At 47.2% G+C, this 25,456-nt stretch overlaps 1 protein-coding gene across 2 annotated transcripts in view; it reads right to left on the bottom strand.

Annotated features, from left to right (window-relative positions):
• The window catches only part of PCGF1 (polycomb group ring finger 1), a 250,912-nt gene that overhangs the window by 46,200 nt on the left and 179,256 nt on the right, over positions 1-25,456 (bottom strand). For both annotated transcript variants that reach the window (XM_085642901.1, XM_085642902.1), the window contains exon 6: positions 23,048-23,081. In XM_085642901.1, coding sequence (XP_085499027.1) covers positions 23,048-23,081 — 34 coding nt within the window. The remainder of the gene's footprint in view (positions 1-23,047; positions 23,082-25,456) is intronic.

Genomic DNA, 25,456 nt, shown 5'->3' with positions numbered 1-25,456 from the left:
ATATGTATAGCTAAAATTTAATGGAAGAAGACATGGGCAAATAAGTGTCTAAATACAGTATTAGCATCAGCAGAGGATTGCGGTCGCGTGAGTTATAGTTGCCTACAGTAACTATAACGGGGGAATTTCATTGGTTTTTTATCAGTAAAATGTCCAGCTAACTATAACATGTGTGAAACCTATGGTTTTTTCAGTGAATATATATATACACACATCCCCTTCAGTGCAGAGAAGCAAGAGGCCACACAGGGGAATCCTGTTGGAAGCCTTTATTAGGACACTGGGCATAATGCATTTCAGCGCTCCATCGCCTTCCTCAGATGCCACTGCAAGCACGGCACAGTTCCACCCACACCTTTAAACCTCCGGCTGCGCTCCCATTGGATGGGGAGCTCCACCCCACGATCACCTGATGACACGCCCTCTGTAGTTTTGAGACAAACTACAGATCCCAGAGTTCACCATGTTGGGATGGGCTGTGCTGGGGCAAAGACAATAGTCCCAATTACCCGCGCAAGGTGTGCAATGTCCAGATGGATGGCCCTGTATTGGAAAAATGTCCGCGGGCTTCCTTGGGTCCCCACTGACGTTCCAGCCCCTCATGCAGATAGCAGGCGGGCCATGGGACGGGATACAATGATTCCCGCGCCCTCGTGAAGTCACGAGCTGCTCCCGGCAGAAGCCCTTTCCCTTGTCTGCACTTCGAACACCTTCTCTACAAATATCTGTAATCTGCAGCAGTGGGAAGGAGAGTATTTAGAAGCAGCAAGCAGTTTCTCTTGAGGAGGATCAGCTTCAGTCATTTTTCTGCAAGAGACAGAACAAGACTCCTGGTCAGTACAGACTTGGCAACAGAGCTGTACTTTGTACACATTATGATTCCATGGTGCAAAATAGCATTTATGGGGGTTCGTAAGAGTCTAGATACATTTCCAAAGAGTTCCACATCCGCCTGGATGATGGTTTCCACGGTGAGTTTCGTAAGGCTATCTTGTCTGCCCCTCTGAGATGTGTGATCCAGTTTATCCATCCTTTAGAAGATGTCCTACGCGTGTTCTTCCAGTTGGCAAGGACCATTTTCCTTGCAGATGTTAGTAGCAGGTCAAGTAGATCTTTATCAGAGTCAGTTCTTAAGTTCGTGTTCATAAAGGCCATAGGTAGGGTGGGGAACTCCTTGACCAACGTACACTTTAACAAGCCATTTAAAAATCAAAAAATCAAAATTCTCAAAACCTCTGTACTAGTGAGCACTGAAAAATAAGGTGGGCTAAGTCCCCTGTTTCTCTGTTGCAGTTCCAGCATGTTGCGTCCTTCCGGAGACCTAATGTGAATAATCGGGCAGGGGTCCAAATAGCCTGGTGTAGTAGCCAGTATTTGGTGAGAGGACTGGGGAGATCTTATTGGGCGAGACAGAGCTCCAGAGAGTGGCCCATACTCGTTCATTTGGTGGGGCTGAAGACTGTTGCTCTCAAAATGCAAATTTTTGTTTTGTATTTCTAGAGGTGTTCCCTTACAAGAAATGTTCAGTAGCGGCAAAGCACCTTTCATAGTTGTTGAAATTTTATGAAATGTCAAGAAAAAGAATGAGGCAGTTTCGCACACCTCTAAAGGGGTCAGGAGCCTTTGTTGTGTCTTCGCTGCTCACTTTTGTAACGCCTCATGACGTTTCTTCATGTTTTCAGGTGAATCTGCCTTGGCCCTTTTTGCACCCCCTCGCCTGCGCTTCGGGGGACCTGACTGGTCCTTTAAATCTAGTATTCTAGTATTAGAAATACTTCTCCCACCCATGGTCACCAAATCATGGCCAGAATACAGTTTACCTCTCACGTTCCTCCAACTGGGCCATGAACAGAGCTCCTGAGGTCACAGCATTGAATGCGGTCAGTGACCTTTGTTACATCTGTGCCTGTAGTAAAGATTGAACCTGGACATCTCACGTTCCTCCGACTGGGCCATGAACAGAGCTCCTAAGGTGAAAGAGTTGAATGCTGTCAGTGCCCTTTGTTAGATCCGTGCCTGTAGTAAAGATTGCACCTGGACTGGCCGCGGCGAGGCAGTCATCACCAGGTTGTAATCACCGGCACCGAAGGGTCTTTTGCTGCAGAAGCCCTCGCTGGAGGCGATGCCCGCGCCTGGCGCGCAGCCCGTGCCCCTGCAGGGGCCGCGGATGCTTATTTACAGTCCGCGCCGCTGCCAGGAGGGCGGCTGCGCCTCCGCCACAATACACCAATAATTACATTTACTCCGAGGCGGCGGGAGCGCGCGGAGACAGGTCTTTGGAGAAATCAATGGCTCCCATCTGCTGGGACGCAGCCTGACCTCGCCGGCTCCCGCTCTCGGCCGGGCGCCGGGCCCGGGCCGGGTAAATAAGCTTTTGATTAACTGCCACTCGAGCCACCCCTGCGCTTCCCCTGCTCGATAGAGCCGTGTAGGACTTAATGAGTATCGACCCATCTGGGACACCGTCAGGCGAGGAGAGCACAGTTCAGTGCAGCGAGCGGCGACGACGCCGGCGGATGGAGCCATGGCTGCAGAACCCGAAGGCATCCAATGCCAGCCGTGTAGGCTGAGGGGGCTCGGCGCAGCTAAAGCCAGCTCTGTAGGGCCAAGACCCCTCAAAACACCTAAAACCATCTCTGTAGGGCCAAGGCCCCTCAAAACACATAAAACCAGCTGTGTAGGGCCCCGATGTGCCTCCGCGCAGCTACAACCAGCTCTCAGCTCTGTAGGGCCAGGGTCCCTCAAAACACATAAAACCAGCTGTGTAGGGCCAAGGTGCCTCGATGCACCTAAAACCAGCTCTCAGCTCTGTAGGGCCAAGGCGCCTCAAAACACATAAAACCAGGTGTGTAGGGCCCCAATGTGCCTCAGCGCAGCTACAACCAGCTCTCCGCTCTGTAGGGCCAGGGTCCCTCAAAACACATAAAACCAGCTGTGTAGGGCCAAGGTGCCTCGATGCACCTAAAACCAGCTCTGTAGGGCCAAAGTCCTTCAGCGCAGCTAACCCAGCTGTGTAGGGCCCGAGGTGCCTCAGCGCGGCTAAAGCCAGCTCTGTAGGGCAACGGTCCCTCAAAACACCTAAAACCAGCTGTGCAGGGCCCCAATGTGCCTCAGCGCAGCCAAAACAGGCACTGTAGGGCCAAAGTCACTCAGTGCAGCTAAACCAGCTGTGTAGGGCCTGAGGGGCCTCAGTGCAGCCAAAACAAGCTCTGTAGGGCTAAGACACCTCAAAACACCCAAAACCATCTCTGTAGGGCCAAGTAGATATGTGGGCCTGAGGGAGCCACACCTAGATCTGTAGGACCAAGGTGCCTCAAAACACCTAAAACCAACTCCGTAGGGCCAAGGTGCAGTAAACACCCAAAACCAAGTCTGCAGGGCCATGGGGCATCAATGCACCTAAAACTAACTCTGTAGGGCCAAAGTGCCTCAATGCACATAATACCAACTCTGTAGGGTTAATGCACCCCAAAAGAACTAAAACTACATCTGTAGGGCTAAGGTGCCTAAAAACATCGAACACCAACTTTCTAGGGCCAAAGTGCCTCAAAACACCTACCAACTCTGGCCCTACAAAGTCGGTTTTAGATATTTTGAGGAACTTTGGCCCTACAAAGTGCCTCGAAGCACTAAAAACTAGCTCTGTAGGGCAAAGGCGCCCCAAAACACCAAAAAATAGCTCTGTAGGCCTAAGGTGTCTCAAAGCATCTAAAACTACCTCTCTAGGCCTGAGGGGACTCAAAGCAGCTAAATCCAAATCTGAAGGTCCAAGGTGCCTCAAATCTGTCAAAAGTAACTCTGTAGGCCTGAGGGGCCTACAGAGTCCGTGGAGGGGATGCAGAGGGGTGCAGCGAGCTCGGCGATGGTATATGCGTGCTGGGTGCGAGGTCCTGGCGGTCTGTTTAGGAGGGTGCCGCGTAGCGTAGTCTTGGGGCTGGTCTGGATCTGGAAGTGGAGGTGGAGGTGTTCTGTGTTGGAGTGGGGGTCACTTGTGCTGGATGTGGAGAGTCGGAGGGGGGTCTTGTGTGCAATGGCGAGTCCTCCTCCTGGGCGGTGCGGGCTGTCCTCTCTCTGGATCTTGTAGCCGTCGGGGATGGCGGTGGTGATGTTGGGGCCAGAGGTGGCGTTTGTCCAGGTTTCCGTGAAGAAGGCGACGTCTGGCAAAGGGGGCGTCGATCAGGTCCCAGATTTCTACGGCATGTCGGTGCAGGGAGCGCACGTTGAGAAGGATGCAAGTCAGGGTTTCGGTGGAGCGTGCGTCAGGTGGGCCTTCGGCGGTTGTGGGAGCTTTGTCGATGGTGAAGGATCTGCAGCAGCGTCTGCACAAGAACTGCCCATGGGTGGTGTTCAGCGAGGATCTTGCGCAGTCGGCGAGTCTTCCGGGATTGAGTGTGTGGCAGGTAGTTGAGTCGTAGCGGTGGGGTCCAGGAGAACCAGGGTTCCTGGCGCTGGTCCCAGTCGGGTCGCGGACGGGCACAGACGGGCGTGCCTTAGGCATGCCGGCGGTGCGCCACCGCTGTGCACCACTGCTGCGTGCCCGTGCAGCAGTCGCTATTAGTAGGGGGGAGGGGAGGCACTGAACGGGGGGCCAGGCCGCAGGCACAGCAGCGGCAAGATTATGCCTAGTAACGCGGGGAAAAGAAACACAGTAAAAACAGTAACAGGGCAAAAATGAGGAAAGCAAATTAGGGAACACACGAGGGGAAAATACCACAAAGGAACAGACTGCAGGTGAACCTGCGGAGTAGGGCTGGGCTGCCGGTTTGAACCCTGCTCGGAGAAGGGCTCTGTGCTGGAGCGGTCCGGCTGAAGGCAGAGCTGCTGGGGAGAGTGCTGGCCTTGGACCTCAAAGCGGTAAAACTAGCTCTGGAGGCCTGAGGCGCCCTCATTGCACCCAACACTAGCTCTGTAAGCTAGAGGTGCATCAACACAAGTAACACTAGCTTTGTAGGCCCGATGTGTCTCAAAGAGTCTAAACTAGATCGGGGGCACTAAGATGCCTCAAAGTGGCTAAAAATAGTTCTGTACACCAGAGGTGCCCCATAGCGGCTAAAACAAGCTTTGTAGGCCACTGATGCTTCAATGGACCTAAAACTAGCTCTGTTGGCATGAGGTACCTCCGTGATATTACCATTAACTTGGTTTTAAGTGTGCCGAGGCACCTTGCCCTACTAACTCTTTAGGGCTTCAGGTGCCCCAAAGTGCCTTAAACAAGCTCTATAAGCCAGAGGTACCTCAAAGTGGCTACAATTAGTTCTGTAGGCCAGAGCTGCAATGGCAAACCTAAAACAAGCACTGTATGCCAGAGATGTCTCAGCATGCCCACCACTAACTCAATAGGCCAGAGGTGAATCAATGCACTTCGAACCAAATCCTAAAAGTGGCTAAAACTAGCTGTGTAGGTTAAAGGTGCCTCAATGCTTCTAAAACTAGCCCTGTATGCCTGAGGGACCTCTTAGCAGCTAAACCTAGATCTGTAGGTCCAAGGTGCCTCAACGCTGAAAAAAACTAACTCTGTAGGGCCAGGACTGCGATTAGGTAGTTTTAGTCCCTAAACAATGCTAAAATTACCTTTGTAGGGCGCAGGTGCCTCAACACATTTAAGAACAGCTTTGTAGGCCTTAGGGTTGTCAATGCACATACACCTAGATCTGCAGGTCCAAGGTGTCTCAACGCTGCTAAACCTACCTCTGTAAGGCCAAGGTCCCTCACTGCAGCTAAACTACCTGCGTAGGGCCAAGTACCCTCAACAAGGCTAAAACCTCAGCTGTGGGGCCAAGATGCCTCAACGCACCTAAAACCAGTTCTGTAGGCCTGAAGGGTCTCAATGCGGCTAAAACGAACTCTGTAGGCCTGATGTGCTTCAACGCTGCCAAAACTACCTCTTTAGGGCCAACGTGCCTCAACACAGCTTAAACCAGATCTGTAGGTGTTAGACCTGGCATCTTTCCCCTGTCTTTTTGCTTTCTGACCTCCAGGTTTTGCTCGGTTTTTGCTGGTTTAGTGTCTCTGCATGCATCCTCACTGCCGTTTAGTGTTATAAGTGCAAGTGCTCCTATTGTAAATTGCATTGCATTATGGATTGATGTTTCCATGATTTGCGCTTCCATGACTGGCATATCTGAATTACTGGTAAGTCTCCAGTAAAGTGCATGGAGAGTGCCAGGGCCCATAAATCAAATGCTACCATTGGGCCTGCAGCACTGATTGTGCCGCCCACAGAAGTAGCCCTGTAAAGGTATCTCAGACCTGCCACTGCAGTGTCTGCGCGCAGTTTTACTTCCATGTCGACTTGACAAGTGACCCCAAGGAGCATCATAAATATCCGATATTGTATCATGCATCCATGTAACATTGCTGTTTGTTTGTCTTTTTTGAGTATATATTGCCATGCTCCAGTAACTGTTTGTTACCATGTAACCTCACAAATCCTTGTGTAAAGCGCTCCGATACCTCTGGGTCTAGCCAGGGCTATATAAAACTTCTCAAATAAATAAATCGGAGCTTAAGGCCTTTTTTTTTTTTTTCTTTGAGCAGAAAGATGGTGGAGTGATGCCGCCGTGGTGATTGATCTCCCGAGCGGCCTCCCCGTGGCTCCCCCGTAACTCCTCCATAGACTTACCGATAACAGCGAACAGCAGGTCCGGATCGAGGGATGATGATGAATGCCGCTCAATAAGGAGAAAGTGAAAGGGACACCCTGGAGGAGCACCCGAGAAGCGCCCGACAAGCCCCAGACAAGCCCCAATGTACTGGCTGCGCGGTCCTACACAGGTCCGCAGGTACAGTCAGCATGTTGTTAACCCGGAATGGGTCCACCAAGAGGAGTGGCGTTGAGTGGCAGTCATGGCGGCCGCAGTACGCCAGCATCTCCAGAGGAAACCGAGGCTGAAGCAGCCAGAGAATACCAGGAGGCTGGTAAATCTACAGAACCTCGGGTCGGACGACCATGATGAAATTGCTGTAGTCTAGGGGTGTAATTGGGATAATTCAATCCTGTCAATCCGGGAAAGAGGGGCCAACCAATTCAGCCCGGGTAGAAACATTAATGCAGGCTGTCTAGGACAACAAGGGAACGGTTGTAGCTAGCTACCTCTGGGTTTGGCCAGCGGACATTGCTAAGTTAGCATTAGTTTGTGCGTTGTATCACCGCCATCTTCCCGCTTATGCACATAACACTACATGCCTTGGTTCCCGTAAACACTTTTGCTCGTGCTGCTTCACATGGGAACTGTCTGCCTTTCACTATTTCTGTTGTGCTCCGAGTTCGCGTCTGTACTTCGTGTTCAAGGCCAGAATACAACTCCACTGGTTAATCGGCTTTGGTCCGTCTCACACACATATAGACATAACAGGTCCGTCCCACACACATATAGACATAACATGGAACACAGCTGCGCTTCTGACTTTCTGGGTGCTTTTAATATCGCGCAGGATGCAAGTTAACAACACTTGGAGAAAACCTTTCCAGAGGAAGAGCTGTGCTTGTCCGGAGATGTAAATACTATCATCTATGATTTGAGGTAGGGGGTTCCGCTGGCCAAACCCAGAGGTCTTCCACTGATATAATAAACATAGCTTGTAGCACGGGGAGGGTGGTAAAGCGCTATAAGGCTTAATCCACTGTCATTATAATACACTATCCCCGTTCGTATTATATGGAATTGTAACAATGCTGATTATATTGTTTTTATGCATTTCCTTGCTAGTGTTAGCACGTGTACTGCATTACAGAGCATGTTAGTTGAAATAAACGTTTTAAACTTCAGTGTCTCTGGTTACTCACATTGTGAACAGGTACGAGTATCCAAGCGAAAGAGTGTCTTGTTCCCATGAATTCTGAGCGGCCCTGAGTCGCATGTTCTAGGATATCCAATCATTGGTAGCTTCGCTGTAGTACGGAGAACGAATGGGATACTATAGCTAGCCGGATAGGGGTTCTGGGCACTGAGGCGTGTTTTTGGTACACCACAATACACCGAAGTCCTGGTTTCCTGTGCATAGTTCTGTATATGTGCAGAATCCCTGCAACACCTTGAGTGGAAAACCCCATACATCCCTCGAGAAAGAGCAGGACGCTGACAGGATTAATGGCAATAATGACAACTGCAATACTGATACCACTCCAGAGGACAGCCTATTAATTGCACACCAGGAGGTAATAGCTAATACTAATGGTGCTACCGCACAAATTACCGAGCATACTGAACATACTTCCGCTAATATCAGGTCTGTGGTCTCGGCAAGCAGCCAAGAGAGATGTGACTGATGTCTGCTTTGAAAACCTGGAGACCTTATTTCAGGATACCACTGCTAGTGAAGCAGTGGATAGAAGTATGGGACCGGAGGCTCCAAATGGCGGCACATCTGAGCAACTTTTGAGCAATGATGGAGATCACAGAAAGGGAGCAAAAGTGGGGGTGGACAATGGGCCCCCGGAGTACATAGTAGTTTAAGACAATAATGCTCCGAACAAGAGACAAGCTTGTAGCAAAGGGGCTAAAAAGAAAGGATTTAACCAGTGTAATGATATCCAACCAGACCATATAGTCTCCACTTGCTCAAAGACAGGGGCTAAGGATAGTCCCCTTCGTAAGTGGGTCACCTCAAAAGGGGAGGTTAAAGTCACAATATCACAACTATCTAACATTAGTTTGTTACTGTCCACCAAGGAGATGAGCTATACACTAAGCGGGAGTAATTTAACTTCTAGATTGAACGAAGGCACAAATGTAATCTGGGTGCGGACGGGGGAAAGAACAACCTCAAACCTCTTTCCAAGGAGCTAAAATGACTGAAACTGGGGGCCACCCGGGTGGGGTGGGGGATTGGGCTGGATCAGACACATCATGTGCCAGTGAATCTACTCTTGACAAAACTTCAATTCCTGCAGGCTCAACGAGAGGAAGCCCTGGAACACTATGCCTAAGTCAAGGCAGATAACGCATTACTACACCAGGCTCTCGCAGATGTCTCTGGTAAAATAGCCGTGTTAGCGGCAGAAGTCACAGAATTACAACAAAGAGTGTCTAGTGTGGAAGAAATAGGGGTGGCCTCCGTCAAAGTAGCTCAGGAACAAAGTGAACTTATTCTCTCCCACCAGAGCAAATTGGAGGACTTGGACAATACACAACAGCGCAACAACTTGAGGCTGTTTGGCATAACAGAGGGGTGAGAAGGCAGCGACCGAGATCTTTTGTAGTGAATTTGTTACAGAAGGCACTCCCAGAGCTGTCGGATTGGTACATGGACTCGCAAATCCAAAGGGCGCATAGACTGCCACTCGTGCTAAAGGAGAGGGATCAAGCGCACCCTCGCCCTATTCTTATTTTTGTGAGCAATTTTTGCTGAGAGAAGCTATCTACTTCAAGGACCGTCCAGGGCACCGCTAAAGGTCGAATCGAGGTCTATATAGACTGTCAGATTTATGCAACACAACAATGAACAAGCGGTGGAAGATGCGCCAACTCAGACCCGTTCAAGGCAGCTGGTGCTCAGGTGTTTTTGCAAGAGACTGCACATCTAAAAGTTATAAAAGATGGACGTCCGCAAATATTCCAATCTGAAACAGAAGCCTCGAGTTCTGAGCCAGTGGCGTAATGATACAAGGGCAACTACATGAGCGACAAGATTTTTTAAGTAATGACACTTCTTTTTCTATTTTGATTTTGCTTTTCTCCTCTTTCTTTGGCTAGCACGTATAGGGGTGAGAGGTGGGGGTGCAAACAGGAGGGCAACGGTCGGGAGGGGCATTCCCAGAAACACCAGCTGGTAGGTTTCGGAGTGGGTGATTCCTTCTCAAGATACGGGGAGGGACTGGGGAAGGGGGCGGGGGGGGGGGGGGGAGGGAGTTCTGCTAGGAACAGAAAGGATCACTTATGCACTTTAAGGTGGTGTTATTGAGTCAGAATGATCAGAAAGCATACAGAAGAAGCACTGTAATTTTAGTAAGGTTGGGACATAGTGGGACAAATGAGGTTAGGAAAATTTCTTACGGAAGTTTAAAAACTACACAATGTCAGAGCTGAGATTTAGGTGTTGGAGTGTAGCGTGACTAAATCAAAATCACAAAAGGCAGTTAATCCGGGAGGAATTGGCAATTTTTAAACCCCATATACTAGGCGGTACATAAATTCACCTAGTACATAAAGATCGGCAAGTATTGGACCAGTTGGGTTATGACAGAATAGCCTGCAAGTCCCAGACAATTTTGAAATGAGGGGTGGCTATAATGAAATATAGAAATCTGGCAGTCAAAATAGTTAAAACCTCCGCAGACAGCAGAGGGAGCTGGGCTATCGCACAGTTGATGATCAATACACAAAGGTATACTATTTATGTGGTTTACGGCCCATACTTTGACAAACCCGATAGATTTTCTTAACTTGGAGCAGTTGGATTGGGAAGGCAAACTCATAGTAATGGGAGGCTTTAACGGTGTCATGGACTACAAAAAGGATTCTACTAATCGCCAACCTAGTATCCGTAAGAGTAAAACTAGAGCCTTGATTACAGAATTAAAGAGGCTACATAGGCAAAGGGATGTGTGGTGAATATTACATCCCCAAACACCCGTTTATACGTATTATTCTATACCACATAACCAATACTTGGGTATTGACATGGTGTTAGTAAGGGAAAAGGTACTAGAGGCGGCAAAGATAGAGCTATGTCCGAAGATTGCATCAGACCATAAGGCAATTATATTGACTCTCCAATCCTAACAAGTGGGGCCAGAAACTCGTTCTTATTCTTTCCTGCGATACTTACTCAACAATTTGGAATATCGATGATATTTAAAAGATTTATTAGTTGAATATATACAGACCAACAAGGGGACCACTTCCCCATCCACTGCGTGGGACTGCATGAAAGCATATATTGAGTTCCTCGATTGATTGCGCTTGCCGGCCATATTGGGGGAACTCCGGGACGCCTGGCGGCGCCATTTTGGAGGTTGACGCGCTAGCTGTCACAAGGACACTAGGCGCCTATTTAAGGGGAGCAGTCTAGGTGCATTGCCCTGTTATTTTAACGCGCTTATTTCGCGCTGTGCTGGCTATTGGATAACACGCATAGAACTGCTGGTGCGCTCTTTTTAAATTTCCCCGTTTCCCATTTTCGTTAGTCTATTTTAGTGTTTTCCCCTGCTTTTAATTTAGGCCCCTCACCTGCACACTAAATTGGTTGTCACCGTGTTGGAGCGGGTCCACTTCCTCGATTGATTGCGCTTGCCGGCCATATTGGGGGAACTCCGGGACGCCTGGCGGCGCCATTTTGGAGGTTGACGCGCTAGGTGTCACAAGGACACTAGGCGCCTATTTCAGACGGGGGATGGCGCGCAGCGGATCCGCCGGATTTCCGCCGGAGTTACGCCTGAGTTCAGCCCGTCTGCACCCGTCCGCGCTGAGGACGGGCTGCAGGTCGGGCTGGACTCTAGTACCTTCTCGCATCCCATACAGACGGTGAGGAAGTACTCAGTGCATGAGCTGCTGGCATTGAGACCTCCGTCTCGACGTTGTCACCACGGCCGGTCGCCGGATGAGGTAACACTTTATTCTACCTGTTCATGGTGCCATGTGACGCTCTGTCCCGCGTCTCGCTGCGGAAAGGCCCCTGTTAAATTTCCACCTCTGCTGAGTGCCTTACCACCTAGAACTGGTTTTTTGATTAATGCTCGGTCACTTATAAAAAATAATATAGCGTTTCACGAGTTTGTCAATGACAGGCAACCCGACTGGGTATTCGTGACTGAAACTTGGGCATCTGCCTCGTCAGGCCACGACCTGATATTAGCAATACCGGAGGGCTATACTTTATACAGACAGGATAGATTGGTACGTAGAGGGGGGGTTTGGCAATTATCTGCAAGGCCCCATTCCTGGGTTCTATCAAAACCCTGTCTGACCCTGCGGACGCTTTTGAGGCCTTATACTTCTGTATAACATGCTCTCCGACAGTCTTTCACTGGTATCCTGGTCTATAGACCTCCGGGTCCCAGAACTAGTTTCTGCTCTGAGCTCTTTCGAATCCTGGAGCCATACTTTGATAAACCTAATTTTTCAATCCTGGGGGATTTTAATTTTCACCTAGATGATGTGGTTTCCAGGGACTCTACTCAGCTCATTGACGCGTTGGAAGCCTGTGAGTTTGTTCAGCTTGTAAAATACCCGACGCATCGGGCTGGCCACACTTTGGATGGGGTGTTCACCAATGATCCTAGACTCTGTTGGTTCCCCCCTCCCTCTGGTTTGGTCGGACCATTGTGCGGTACCTCTTGGTCTTTCATCTGTCACTAAGGAGCTTTTCAATGTTGCTCCTCGTAACAGAGTTTTGAAAAGATGTTACAGGAATATCAACAATCAAGTTCTTGCTCCTTTTCTGCGAGACTGTGATACTTCCGCTTCAAGAGGCGTGGATGGGGCTGCTCAAGACCTCGTCGACTATTACTATTGCGGTTGATGCTTTAGCTCCCGCTTCTCTACGTTATGTTGCGCGGCGGAAACCTTCTGCACCCTGGTTCACGGAGCCTTTAAGACTCCTAAGACAAACCTGCAGGATTAAGGAGAGGAAATGGCGTAAGTCGTGGGCTCCTTCTGACAGAGAAGATCACAAACTGATACTACGAGAATATAAATCTCGAGTGATTAAGGAGAAGCAGGAGTATTTCTCCCATTTGACAACTGCGCTTCCCTCATCCAAAGAGCTTTTTAAGATTGTTGGCTCATTGTGCTCTCTTCAGACCCCCGATCCAGTGGTGGCTTCTCAGGAGCTCTGCAATAATATCTCCGACTTTTTCTATAATAAAATCTCGGATATCCATTTGGCCCTTGACAACCAGAAGAAGATGCTGGACGAGCATTCTCTGAGTAACATTAAGGCTTCTGAATCCTGGAGGAGAGACTCACACAATTCTCTCACCCACTTTCCGCTTCTTTCCCTTGAGGGGCTCAATTCGTTGCTGGATCTGACTAAGTCAGCCTCCCCGGCTGACCCCTGTCCGCTGAAAGTTCTAAGGGATTGCAGGGAAACGCTTCTGCCCCCGTTACTGGTAGTCATGAATGCGGCTTTGACTCAGGGCATTTTCCCAATGGTCAGGAAAAAGGCCATAGTGAAACCCCTCCTAAAAAAATCCTCCCTGGATCCTGGAGTGATGAAGAACTTTAGGCCCATCTCCCTTTTGCCTACTCCTGCAAAGATGCTTGAAGCCCACCTAAACTCTCAACTATCCACCTTCCTTGACTCCTCTGGGTTCCTGGATAGCTCTCAGCACGGTTTCAGGAAGTCCCATAGCACTGAATCCGCTCTGACTATGGTGGTTGACAACATCCGGCGCAAAGTTGATCTGGGTCAGACGACGATTCTTGTCCTGCTGGATCTGACTGCAGCATTCGATACCCTGTCTCCCTCTACCCTTACATCGCGGCTGAGGGAGGCAGGGGTGGCAGGACAGGCTCTCAGCCTTCTTGACTCTTTTTTACATCTTAGAGAGCAAAGAGTTCTGCTGGGTGAGTTCCTCTCCCCTGCTAAATCTTTGCAATGTGGAGTGCCCCAGGGTTCGGCCTTAAGTCCTACCCTATTTAACCTGTATGTGGCCCCCCTTGCAAGATTAGTAAGATCGCAGGGGATGGAGGTAGTGTCCTATGCTGACGACACTCAAATTATGGTGTCCCTTAGCCATTCCTCGAGTGTCTCTGCCGCTAGTTTCAGGGCCTGCATGCAGATGGTCGCGGAGTGGATGGTGCTGAATTCTTTAAAACTCAACGCCGATAAAACGGAGGTTCTCGTGTTCGGCAAGGATCAAAACATCTGGTCCAATGAGTGGTGGCCTCCGTCCCTTGGAACCTGCCCTACTCCCTCCTCTACGGCTAGGAACCTTGGTGTCATCTTTGATACCTCACTCGTCATGAACAGTCAGATTAACAGGACCGTGGCCACGTGCTGGGGAGTCATTAAAACTTTGAAACGAATCCTCCATTACTTGTCCCTGCAGGCACGTAAACATACAGTCACTGCCCTTGTGGGCTCCAGATTGGATTACTGCAATGCATTATATGCGGAGTCCAATAAATATCTGATACATCGTCTGCAGGTGGTACAGAACGCCGCCGCCAGATTCGTTTTAGCACTCCCTAGGGACTCTTCGGCAACGATGGCCAGGAAGAACCTGCACTGGCTTCCCATTAGTTTTAGAATTTCTTTTAAACTTCTCTGCCTCACCTACAGAGCCGTGCAGGCTGGCCCCTCTAATGCCTTGGGGTCTCTGCTCACCCGATATATTCCCAGTAGGTCTCTGCGATCTTCAGACTCTAACCAGCTGGTAGTTCCTCGCTCTAAAAGAGCCAGATGGGGGAGCAGAGCCTTTTCCATTGTTGCTCCTCTACTCTGGAATGGCCTTCCTCTGGAGATTAAGTCGCTACCATCCCTGTCCTTGTTCAGGAAAGCTCTTAAAACCTGGTATTTTATAAAGGCCTATCAGTAAGCTCTCCTGTTTTTCCCAGTCAGCTTTATTTGTTAGGCGCCTTGACGCCCATTGGGCTAAGTCTGCGCGATATAAGTCTCGCTTCATTCATTCATTCATATTGGGGAGCCAAACTCCAGTTTATTTTAAAACAAAATAGAAATAGACAACTGGAATGAAGCCAAATTTGAATGGAGTGCTTAGAGTTGGACGTACAACGCGCACAGGCAGCTCATGCAGGTGACCCCCTTAGAACAGGTTATACATCTTAAATTAAGGGAGAGGCGTCAAATGGCTAATCGTGAGATCACTGAGAAAGTGGCGGCCAAATACAATAAGAATATAATTACCAGTATGAGTATGGTGAGAAAATAGGACGCGTTTTGGCTCATCAGATAGCAGATAAAAAGGCACGCAATGCAATTCAATGCATCACAGGAGACGACTGAGTCGTTTATAAGTGTCCGCAGCTCATCACTGATCAATTAACTGCTTTCTATCAAAGTATAGTAGAACTGATATTACTGAACGTCAGGCTACACTCAACTATTTGGCTGAGAGCCAGATCCCACGGTTAAACTCTATACAATCTTCTGTACTAGCTGCAAAGGTGGAGATAGGCGAAGTGGAGGTGGCAGTTAGCAATCTAGCATCAGGGAAAGCCGCTGGGTACGATACTATCTCCTTGGAATTGTACAAATTATTTATAGATATTCTAACCCCTGAATTCTTAAAACTGATAAACCACATATACAGTGGTGGGGAAGCTCCAGCATCATGGGGAGTGACTAATATAGTTGTTTTTGCTAAGAAGGGCAAACCACAGGAAGATAGAGGGCCCTACCGTCCAATATCCTTGATAAACGCAGACGCAAAAATATTCTCAAATATCACAGCTATGTGTCTGGCCCCTTTCATGCATCCAGGCACAACATGGGTTTGTGCCTGGAAGAGACACAACGGCACATATTAATACTGCCATTTCTGCCTTTGCGTCTAGATTCGTTCTTGTATTTTACCAGCAACATCAGAGAAGGCCTTCAAATAGGTTGCCTGGGAGGCACTGTGTGTGACTATGGGAGCATTCTGCATTTGTGACCAGTATATAGCCCTAGTGCAGAAACTATATACCGAGCCAAATGCCAAAATCTTTAATCGGGTGGTAAAGTTTCTTCTTTAATCTCTATATTTAGGGGGGCGCACCAGGAATGTCCGCTATCCCAGTTATTGTTCGCTCTCTATATTGAACCCTATATTAAACATCTGCTGCTGAACCAGGATATACACCCATTAATGCTACATGGTGCCGAACTCAAGATAACTGCACATGCAGGTGATATCGCTGTATACGCTGCCCACCAATGTACTGCCACGACTATCTCTAAGGAAGCAGAAGAATTTGGGGTGTTCTCCGGATACAAGTTAAATCTACTGAAAACACAAACAATCCTGAACTATGGAACGCCTACCCTATCTACGCCAGTTATGGGAGTTACCGATATTGCCACCAACGGTTAAGTAGTAAAGTGGAAAGTACAGTCGCCCTCAATTATGAGCCGTTACTAAATTTAGTCAGTGCCAAGCTAAGGCAATAGCACAGACTGCCTTGGAGTATATGGGGTAGATGTAATATTATAAAAATGAACATTCTACCTAAGTATGTTTATCTTGTTCGCTCTATACCGTTGTGGGTACCAGATGTGTTTTTTTAGTTGACTTGAAGAAGTTATAGGGAGTTTTTTTATGGCGTTATAGGAAAGCCAAACGGGGTATTAGGTACCTGAAATTGCCATATGACCAGGGAGGACTCAAACTGCCGAATTTCAAATTTTATTTTTGCGCTGCATTCATCGGCCGAATTCGGGGCTTATTAAATGGGGATAACTTGAGGAAGTGCACAGTTAACTATCAATTAGCATTGGGACCAGATATCAGATATGCGATGCATATGCTTACAGACCCTAATTATTTTAAAAAGGTAAGATTTAAGGTGATTCGGGATGTGGTTCAAGTTTGGCGCGTAATAAGTTCTCTCTGCCAACTATACACACGCTTACTCCATTATGGGGTAATCCACTTTTCCCCAATATCTTTCATGACGATGTGGGGCAAGCCTGGGGAGATCGGGGACTACAAAATCTGGGCCATTTGATAGTCAGGGAGGTACGATCCTTTGCTGCATTACAGGAAACATTTGGTCTATTGCAAAGATCATTTTTTAATTATCTCCAGGTCAGGGACTATCTCATCCGTAAATGCAAATATAACAACCACCAAGAGATCTCTGAAGTTTATACATTACTCGATCAATCTTCAAAATGCGGCATAGGTAAATTTTATCGGGAGCTTATGTCGCATAGTGAAGATGATAGCGCGCAGATAGCTTCAAAATGGAGCCAACGATTAGCAATTACAATAACAGGATCAGAAATACAAAAAGGCATAGGAAATACTTGATCAGGCAATAATATCTGTGAATCTTAAAATGCAACAATTTAAAATGGTATATATGCTTTATTATACACCGGATCTTATTTCCAAATGGACATCCTTTATGAATTCATCACGTGTATTTTACCCAAAATGTAGCTCTATGCTGCAGACATTGTACATATGTTTATTGAATGCCCAGCCCTAAAACAATTCTGGGATATTATATTGCGATTGCTATCTACACAGATGGAGCTGGACTTTCGCCTAATTAACAAAGAGATATTAATTGGCCTACAGGTTGGGGACAATCATAGTCTTAAATCCCTGACATCAATCATCACAGCTAGCATGCGCTTATGCATTGCAAGGGCATGGGTGGATGCAATACCACATAGAGTTGCTGAATTGTGGTCATTACTTCGACAAACGTACGAGTGTGAAATGGCAATAGCTAAGGAATATGGACCCAGACGAGTTATAAAGGCGGTTAAGATCTGGTCCAAACTTCAGTGGATGTAATTCATTTACTGCATGAAGGGTTGATTGTGGTAGACCAAGGCTTTTGATACCGGCATTACGAATATCTATTCTCTATCTTTGGTTCTGGTGCCTTTTTCTTTCTTTTTTTTCTTGTGTTGGAGTGTGATGATATGTATTAATACGAAATCTAACTTTGTAAGATGATATGATCATTCTGACTCAGACAAAATAAAAAACTTTCTTAAAAATATCAGAGCTTAGGTTGAACTTGCTGAGATGCCCACTCCTAGGCATACTTTCTCCATTTGCAGTGGAATGAAGTAGTCATTGCTTGGAAACTACTTTATAACCCTCCCAGAAACAATTTGCAACATTTTTATCTCTGAGAATCACAAACAATCATTTTATATACAGTTGGGTACCAGTTCCCAATCACGAAATCATCGAAATAGCCGCACTTGATCGAATTAACTTCGCAATGGATATGAACGCATTAAGGGTACACTTTTTCCACATTAGGGTTTCTTAATGTTGGCTGACTTTATTAAATTATTACACAGTGAAAGCTTTGTGTGGTATTGGTCACACAAGGTTAGATTAATCAATGGTTATAGATTAGGAGGACTAGATGAATGTGAGACATAATATGAAAAACCATAGAAGGTGTAACATTGTTTTTCACATCACTGTAACTCTAAACAGATCTGGGGCACAAATGCGTAGAGGTGAAAATCCAGGTGCATATAGAGGAAAGTACAGATGACAGGGTAAGAATTTATATAATATAGAAACAGTCAAACAAGTTGCCTTCAAGCACGCTTGGAAAGTCTGGTGTGTGCATCTCCTATGACCGTCCGGCCTGGCAGAGGCCCATCCTGAACGGACCCATGGTAAAACTCCGGTGTTGAGCATGAAAGGCGTCTCGGGCGTGGCTTTCTGAGCCTGCTGTGGAAGGTGTAGTCTGAGCTAGGCAGCTCAGAAGATAGTGTAGGGGAGTCACAGGATAGTAGTTTCAACTGGACATTTGATATCAGGATCATACTTCGTGCTGAGGCCAAATGGTACAGGAGGCATGTTCAATTGATCAAGTCTGGATACTATTGTCACACCGGCTGTTCAATAGCTTGAGGTCTTCAAAGAATATGGTGCATTACAGCTAAAGTCATGATTAAAGGTGCAGACGGTCGGGAGGGATGAAAATCTTATTTTCATCATTGAAGATCCAGGAATGACTAAGCAGCGCAAACAGTCTCTGTCCGCCGACTGAGCTCAGTTTCATTGCTTGCAGAAAGCAGCAAGATAGGATTCCACCAAAGTAGGACTCATCAATTGATCTTGAATTTGCCCCTTTTAATAGACCTTTGACTGCTTATTGAAGAATACACATAGCACTAAAAATGACTGGCAAGGAAGGCGGTGTCAATCGCAAGCTAGGATTTGTGCACTCTGGGTGTGTAACTTAATTTTACTATCTTGCTAACCAAAACCCAACAGTGATAGGACGTTAAACGTACAGTGGTTCCGCCACAACACACTTATCGTAATTTGGATTTATTCAAATTCCTATACACTTAATGTTGAAAACACAACAGACTAAACACATGTCTCAATAGAAAAGCACAAACCAATCGTGTTATTTTTATATGAAAAAATCATGTATGGTTAAGAAGAGGACATATACACAAGGTCAAAGTGATATAACGGAAGTGAGGTGTGTGGTACATAAATCACAACAAATTATATTTAGGTACAAGGAGATATTTACAACAGTACATTCAAAGGTAGAGTGAAAACATATAGCAAATCTCAAAGTGACCTACAATTGCATTCTTTTTGCATTGGTCATATTGTAATACTTCTAGTTATGCGTATACATTTCGACTCTTGTATAAATTCTAATTAAGAACACCACAAACAGATCTTCCTCAGGAAGAAGAAAGAAGATTATCTTGTCTATGGCCTAGTCAAAGTTGTCCAAATGGATTCCAATAGTGGTACAGGGGGCTTAATGCTGTTGTAGAAGAACAATCTTCCAGGATGGGCACAGTGTGCTCTGACCCTCTGTGGTAGTATACACAGTGGCACCCAACAGTTGTCAAAGCGGTGGGGGCACTAAGCCTCCTAATCAGTTAATCGTAATTTGAAAGAATCTGCACCCTGTGCTCAGTTCTCCTCCGGCGTGAAGCGCTCGGCGACGCGCTGTGTGCTGCGCTGCCCTCAAGCACTGTTGAGAGTCCATGGAAACTATTCGTTCTGGAACCATAGGAGCCTGTTTCTGCATGGAGGCTAGAGTGCCCCTGTAGAATTTCACATAAATGTGACAACTCCGAGTGCTTCACACCGGAGAACTGAGCACAGGGTGCAGATTCTTTCAAATTACGATTAACTGATTAGGAGGCTTAGTGCCCCCACCGCTTTGACAACTGTTGGGTGCCACTGTGTATAGTACCACAGAGGGTCTGAGAGCACACTGTGCCCGTCCTGGAACATTGTTTTTCTACAACAGGATTAGTTAAGACCCCTGTACCACTATTAGAATCCATTTGGACAACTTTGACTAAGCCATACACAAGATAATCTTCTTTCTTCATCTGGAGGAAGACCTGTTCCATAATCCCTGCTGCCTCATTCGACCTGTTCCATAATCCCTGCTGCCTCAACATGTTCCATAATCACTTCTCTGCCTCATTCGACCTCTTCCATAATCCCTGCTGCCTAAACCTGTTCCATAATCACTGCTGCCTCATTCGACCTGTTCAATAATCCCTTCTGCCTCATTCGACCTGTTCCATAATCACTGCTGCCTCATTCGACCTGTTCCATAAACCCTGCTGCCTCAACATGTTCCATAGTCACTCCTACCGGATTCAACCTGTTCCATAGTCACTCCTGCCTCAACCTGTTCCATACTCCCTGCTGCCTCATTCAACCTGTTCCATAATCCCTGCTGCGTCATTCAACCTGTTCCATAATCCCTGCTGCGTCATTCAACCTGTTCCATAATTACTTGTCTCAACCCGTTACATAATCCCTGCTGCCTCAACCGGTTCCATAATCCCTTCTCTGCCTCATTCGACCTGTTCCATACTCCCTACTGCCACAACCTATTCCATAATCACTGCTGCCTCAACCTGTTACACATTCACTGCTGCCTCAACCTGTTCCATAATCACTATTGCCTCAACCCGTTCCATAATCCCTGCTGCCTCAATCGACCTGTTCCATAATCCCTGCTGTCTAAACCGGTTCCATAATCACTATTGCCTCAACCCGTTCCATAATCCCTGCTGCCTCATTCAACCTGTTCCATAATCCCTCCTGCCTCATTCAACCTGTTCCATAATCCCTCCTGCCTCATTCAACATGTTCCATAATCCCTCCTGCCTCATTCAACATGTTCCATAATCCCTCCTGCCTCATTCAACCTGTTCCATAATCCCTCCTGCCTCATTCAACATGTTCCATAATCCCCTTTTCCATAATCCCTTCTGCCTTAACCTGTTCCACAATTCCTCCTGCCTCAACCTGTTCTATAATCCCTGCTGCCTCATTCAACCTGCTGCTTCAACCGGTTCCATAATCCCTGCTGCCCCATTCAACTTGTTCCATAGTCACTGCTGCCTCAGTCAACCTACTGCCTCAACCTGTTCCATAATCCCTGCTGCCTCAACCGGTTCCATAATCCCTCCTGCCTCAACCGGTTCCATAATCCCTCCTGCCTCAACCGGTTCCATAATCCCTGCTGCCTCATTCAACCTGTTCCATAATCCCTGCTGCCTCATTCAACCTGTTCCATAATCCCTGCTGCCTCATTCAACCTGTTCCATAATCCCTGCTGCCTCATTCAACCTGTTCCATAATCCCTGCTGCCTCATTCAACCTGTTCCATAATCCCTGCTGCCTCATTCAACCTGTTCCATAATACCTGCTGCCTCAACCTGTCCCATAATCACTGCTGCCTCATTCAACCTGCTGCTTCAACCGGTTCCATAATCACTGCTGCCTCATTTAACCTGTTCCACAATCACTGCTGCCTCATTCAACCTGTTCCATAATCACTGTTGCCTCATTCAACCTGTTCCATAATCACTTCTGCCTCAACCTGTCCCATAATCACTGCTGCCTCATTCAACCTGCTGCTTCAACCGGTTCCATAATCCCTACTGCTTCAACCTGTTCCATAATCCCTCCTGCTTCAACCTGTTCCATAATCCCTCCTGCTTCAACCTGTTCCATAATCACTGCTACCTCATTCAACCTGATCCATAATCCCTTCTGCCTCATTCAACCTGTTCCACAATCGCTGCTGCCTCAACCTGTTCCATAATCCCTCCTGCTTCAACCTGTTCCATAATCCCTGCTGCCTCATTCAACCTGTTCCATAATCACTTCTGCCTCAACCTGTCCCATAATCACTGCTGCCTCATTCAACCTGCTGCTTCAACCGGTTCCATAATCCCTCCTGCTTCAACCTGTTCCATAATCCCTCCTGCTTCAACCTGTTCCATAATCCCTCCTGCTTCAACCTGTTCCATAATCCCTCCTGCTTCAACCTGTTCCATAATCCCTCCTGCTTCAACCTGTTCCATAATCCCTGCTGCCTCAACCTGTTCCATAATCCCTGCTGCCTCACCCTGTTCCATAATCCCTGCTGCCTCACCCTGTTCCATAATCACTGCTGCCTCACCCTGTTCCATAATCACTGCTGCCTCACCCTGTTCCATAATCACTGCTGCCTCATTCAACCTGATCCATAATCCCTTCTGCCTCATTCAACCTGTTCCACAATCACTGCTGTCTCAACCCGTTCCATGATCACTGCTGCCTCAACCTATTCCATAATCCCTCCTGCGTCAACCTGTTCCATAATCGCTGCTGCCTCAACCTGTTCCATAATCCCTCCTGCTTCAACCTGTTCCATAATCCCTGCTGCCTCATTCAACCTGTTCCATAATCCCTCCTGCTTCAACCTGTTCCATAATCACTGCTGTCTCAACCCGTTCCATGATCACTGCAGAAAGAACGCATAAACAGTTTTGTAGATGGGAAGAGGTACTAAATACCCTCACTGTGGCCAAATCTAAAACAGTAACGTTTGTAACCCAACAAACACTGCTTTTGGGGTCTTCATGCAGACTGTACAGAGGTCACTTGTAATCTGCATCTACAGGGTAACATTTCACTAAAAGCGCCACCATCTTCCCACTTTGTAACTTGTGGACAATGCCTCACAGACTAATCTGGTCACGCCCGCAGTCCAGGTTGCGTCCTCTTGTTCCAGAAGAATACTGGAGCACCAACAGGAAAAATGTGGATGCAGATGGCCTTTTCAACGTTGACCCCAAAAAACAGACCTGCAAAACATTGGTATTCACAGTGCAAAAATGTGTTAATTCTAACCAAAAGATCTCTGGGGGCCCTTGCAACTCCAACTTACACCCAGAGGCAACATGGCATTAAAAACACTGCATACTCTGCAGCCTCAGAAGCATATGCCACAGACATCTTCCTTGAAGGGAAGGCTGTGGATTAGGAAAGGCAGCGACTGGGACAAGAACTGAGCTCAAACACACAAGCGAGAGATATTGAAGTAAGAGTTATAGAGAGATACTCGAATGACAAGGGTCACTTGGTCAAGATCTTTTGCGTGACCTGGGGAAGGAAGGTTCTTACCTGTAAGATGTGTTTATTCTTATCTTTGCTGGAACTGCAGAGAGAAGACAAGGAAAACTTAAGGTTTGTAGAGTTTATTACACACCTCACTCCCAAGCACAAGACAATCGTTTGTGTAAACTTACTGCAAACAGGGGCGCACAAAACCAAGCAAATCTGTTAGTAGTGATTTGTAATAGAGATTAATTGGGGCAGCACATACATCATGGGCATAGGGAACAAGAACCACCTAAGAGACTGCATTGTGATCACACCTGCTGAGAACTAAACGAGTGCTTCTCCTGAGAGCTCACTCTTTCACACCGACTCGCACGCACATGCACACCTCAATCGCTCATTGAAGGCGAGATGGCAAGGACAAAATCCTGGACCATTTTTATGGCTGTCTGGAAGACCTCATGTTGTCAATTCTTCCAAAAAGTAAAGTGAGAAGTAAAGAAAGAAAGTGGGCTTTGGGTCAGCCCCCTCCATCCCACTCAGGCCCCGCATCAGCCATTGGCTTTTAACTGGATTTCAGTTTGGTCACTGAGTGGACGGGCTGTCCACCAAGGCTATGACATTTTAAGGAAGGTTACATCGTCCCATTAAAGTCAAACTGTATTGTTTAAGAACCCAACTGAAGTCGACAGATACCACAAAAGATAATAATGCACAAGACAAAAATAACAAAAAATGAAACAAAGATTTAAAAATATAGAAGAACCATGACCAGTCAGTAGGAGCAGGCACAGCCATCATGAAGTTAAAAGCTTATTCTTGAGAACTTGCAATTCTGCATTTTAGAGCATTGGGGCAAAGAAACGAGGCATGATGCAGATCTTCAAGAGGTAAACAACAAAGGGAATGAAGGTGTTAGAGTGGTCGTTTCCCCTCCCATCTCCCATTTCGTTGGCAACTTTCCACTTCTTAAGATCAGGAAGCAAAATGTCACAGAAGGAGTTCTTGCAAAGGAAATAGAGACCGCGGTGTTCTTTTCAGGCCTACAGTCAATTAGTGCTATATATGATTTAAGTCTCATGGAATGAGCAACATCAGATAAGAAGCTCGCTTTTGCCATCAGATTCTCCATTGTAAGCCTCACCAGCTGGTCAGAATGCAAATAAATCATATTTAAATGGGAGATGTTTAGCTGTTCCAGGGCAAACTTTAAAGTTTGTGAAAATCTTAATAGCTAGCCTGAAGCTAGTTACTGTTCATGGCAAACACATTCTCCTACGGTTCTCGGTGGCACAAATGCCTTGGGACAGAGGCATGTAAGATTAGTTTCTATCGAAAGGAAAACTAAACTATTGTTTCAAAGGGGAAACTACCTGAACAACGTGGGCAGAGCCACGTGTGCCGTTCCAGCGCAAGCGCAACCACGCTTGCCTTAACCACGCAAATGCCTGGTTAGGGCAATGCACGGTCTAGATGCGAAGATGAGGGAGGGGGGGGGGGGGGGCCAGGAACAGGAAGATCGGGAGAGGACGCGGTGAGGTGAGTGGGGCTGGATTCTGGTGGTATGGGGGGGGGGTTACTTTTTTGTGTTGGGTTATAGGGGTCTGGGTTAGGGCTGGGGGGCGGGGTTGTTTTTAGTGCTAGGGGTCAGGGTAGCTTTTAGGGCTCAGGAGGGGGTTGGGGTAGTTTTAGGGCTCAGGGTGGAGTTGGGGTACTTTTTAGGGCTGGGATGGAGGCCGGGATAATGGTTAGGGTTGGGGGAGTCAGTTATTTTTTAGGGCTCAAGGGGGTTTAAGACGTTTTTAGGGCTCAGGTTAGTTTTAAGGGCTCAGGATGGGTTGGGATCAGGGGAGTAGTTAGGGTTAAGAGCAGGTGGCATAGGGTCTGATATTAACCACACATCTCTATACCAGTCATGCCTTCATCACGATATTGCGTGGTAAAGGCATGTGTGGTAAAGGCAAGTGCATAGTAAAGGCATGTGTGTGGTAAAGGCATGTGCGTGGTAAAGGCATGTGCGTGGTCCAGGTGCATTTGTGGTTTAGGCAGCATAGTAGAGGCACGCGTAGTTTAGCCATGCATGCCTCTACCATACAACCATTTCAAAGTCATCATACTTTTTAAAACAGTTACTGACATAAATTAAGAAGTAGTCTGTCAGGAGTCAAAAACCCAACTGGAGACAATCACTTTTTGGAGGTGGTAGATGGCTCAATTAATGTCACAGTATCTAGTGCCCTGGAACCTCTTAGGAGGAAACTCTTCGCATGGGTTGAGGCTCTACCTGAACCCCTCCCCAGGAGGGAAGATTTGACACCACCTTGTGGAGTCAGTGAAACCCGGGGGCATGAGGGCGCAAGTCATGCCAAGCCCAAAAGGAAATTGAAGGTCCCAAAGAGACAATGATTTTGACAGGCTCAATTAGACATTTTTGGCTTGGTCCAAGGGCATACAAGGGATAATTCAGTTGGC

The sequence above is a fragment of the Triturus cristatus genome, chromosome 2_2 (genome assembly GCF_964204655.1).
Source record: "Triturus cristatus chromosome 2_2, aTriCri1.1, whole genome shotgun sequence".
NCBI lineage: Eukaryota > Metazoa > Chordata > Amphibia > Caudata > Salamandridae > Triturus > Triturus cristatus.
This window is presented reverse-complemented; position numbering and strand designations above follow the sequence as displayed.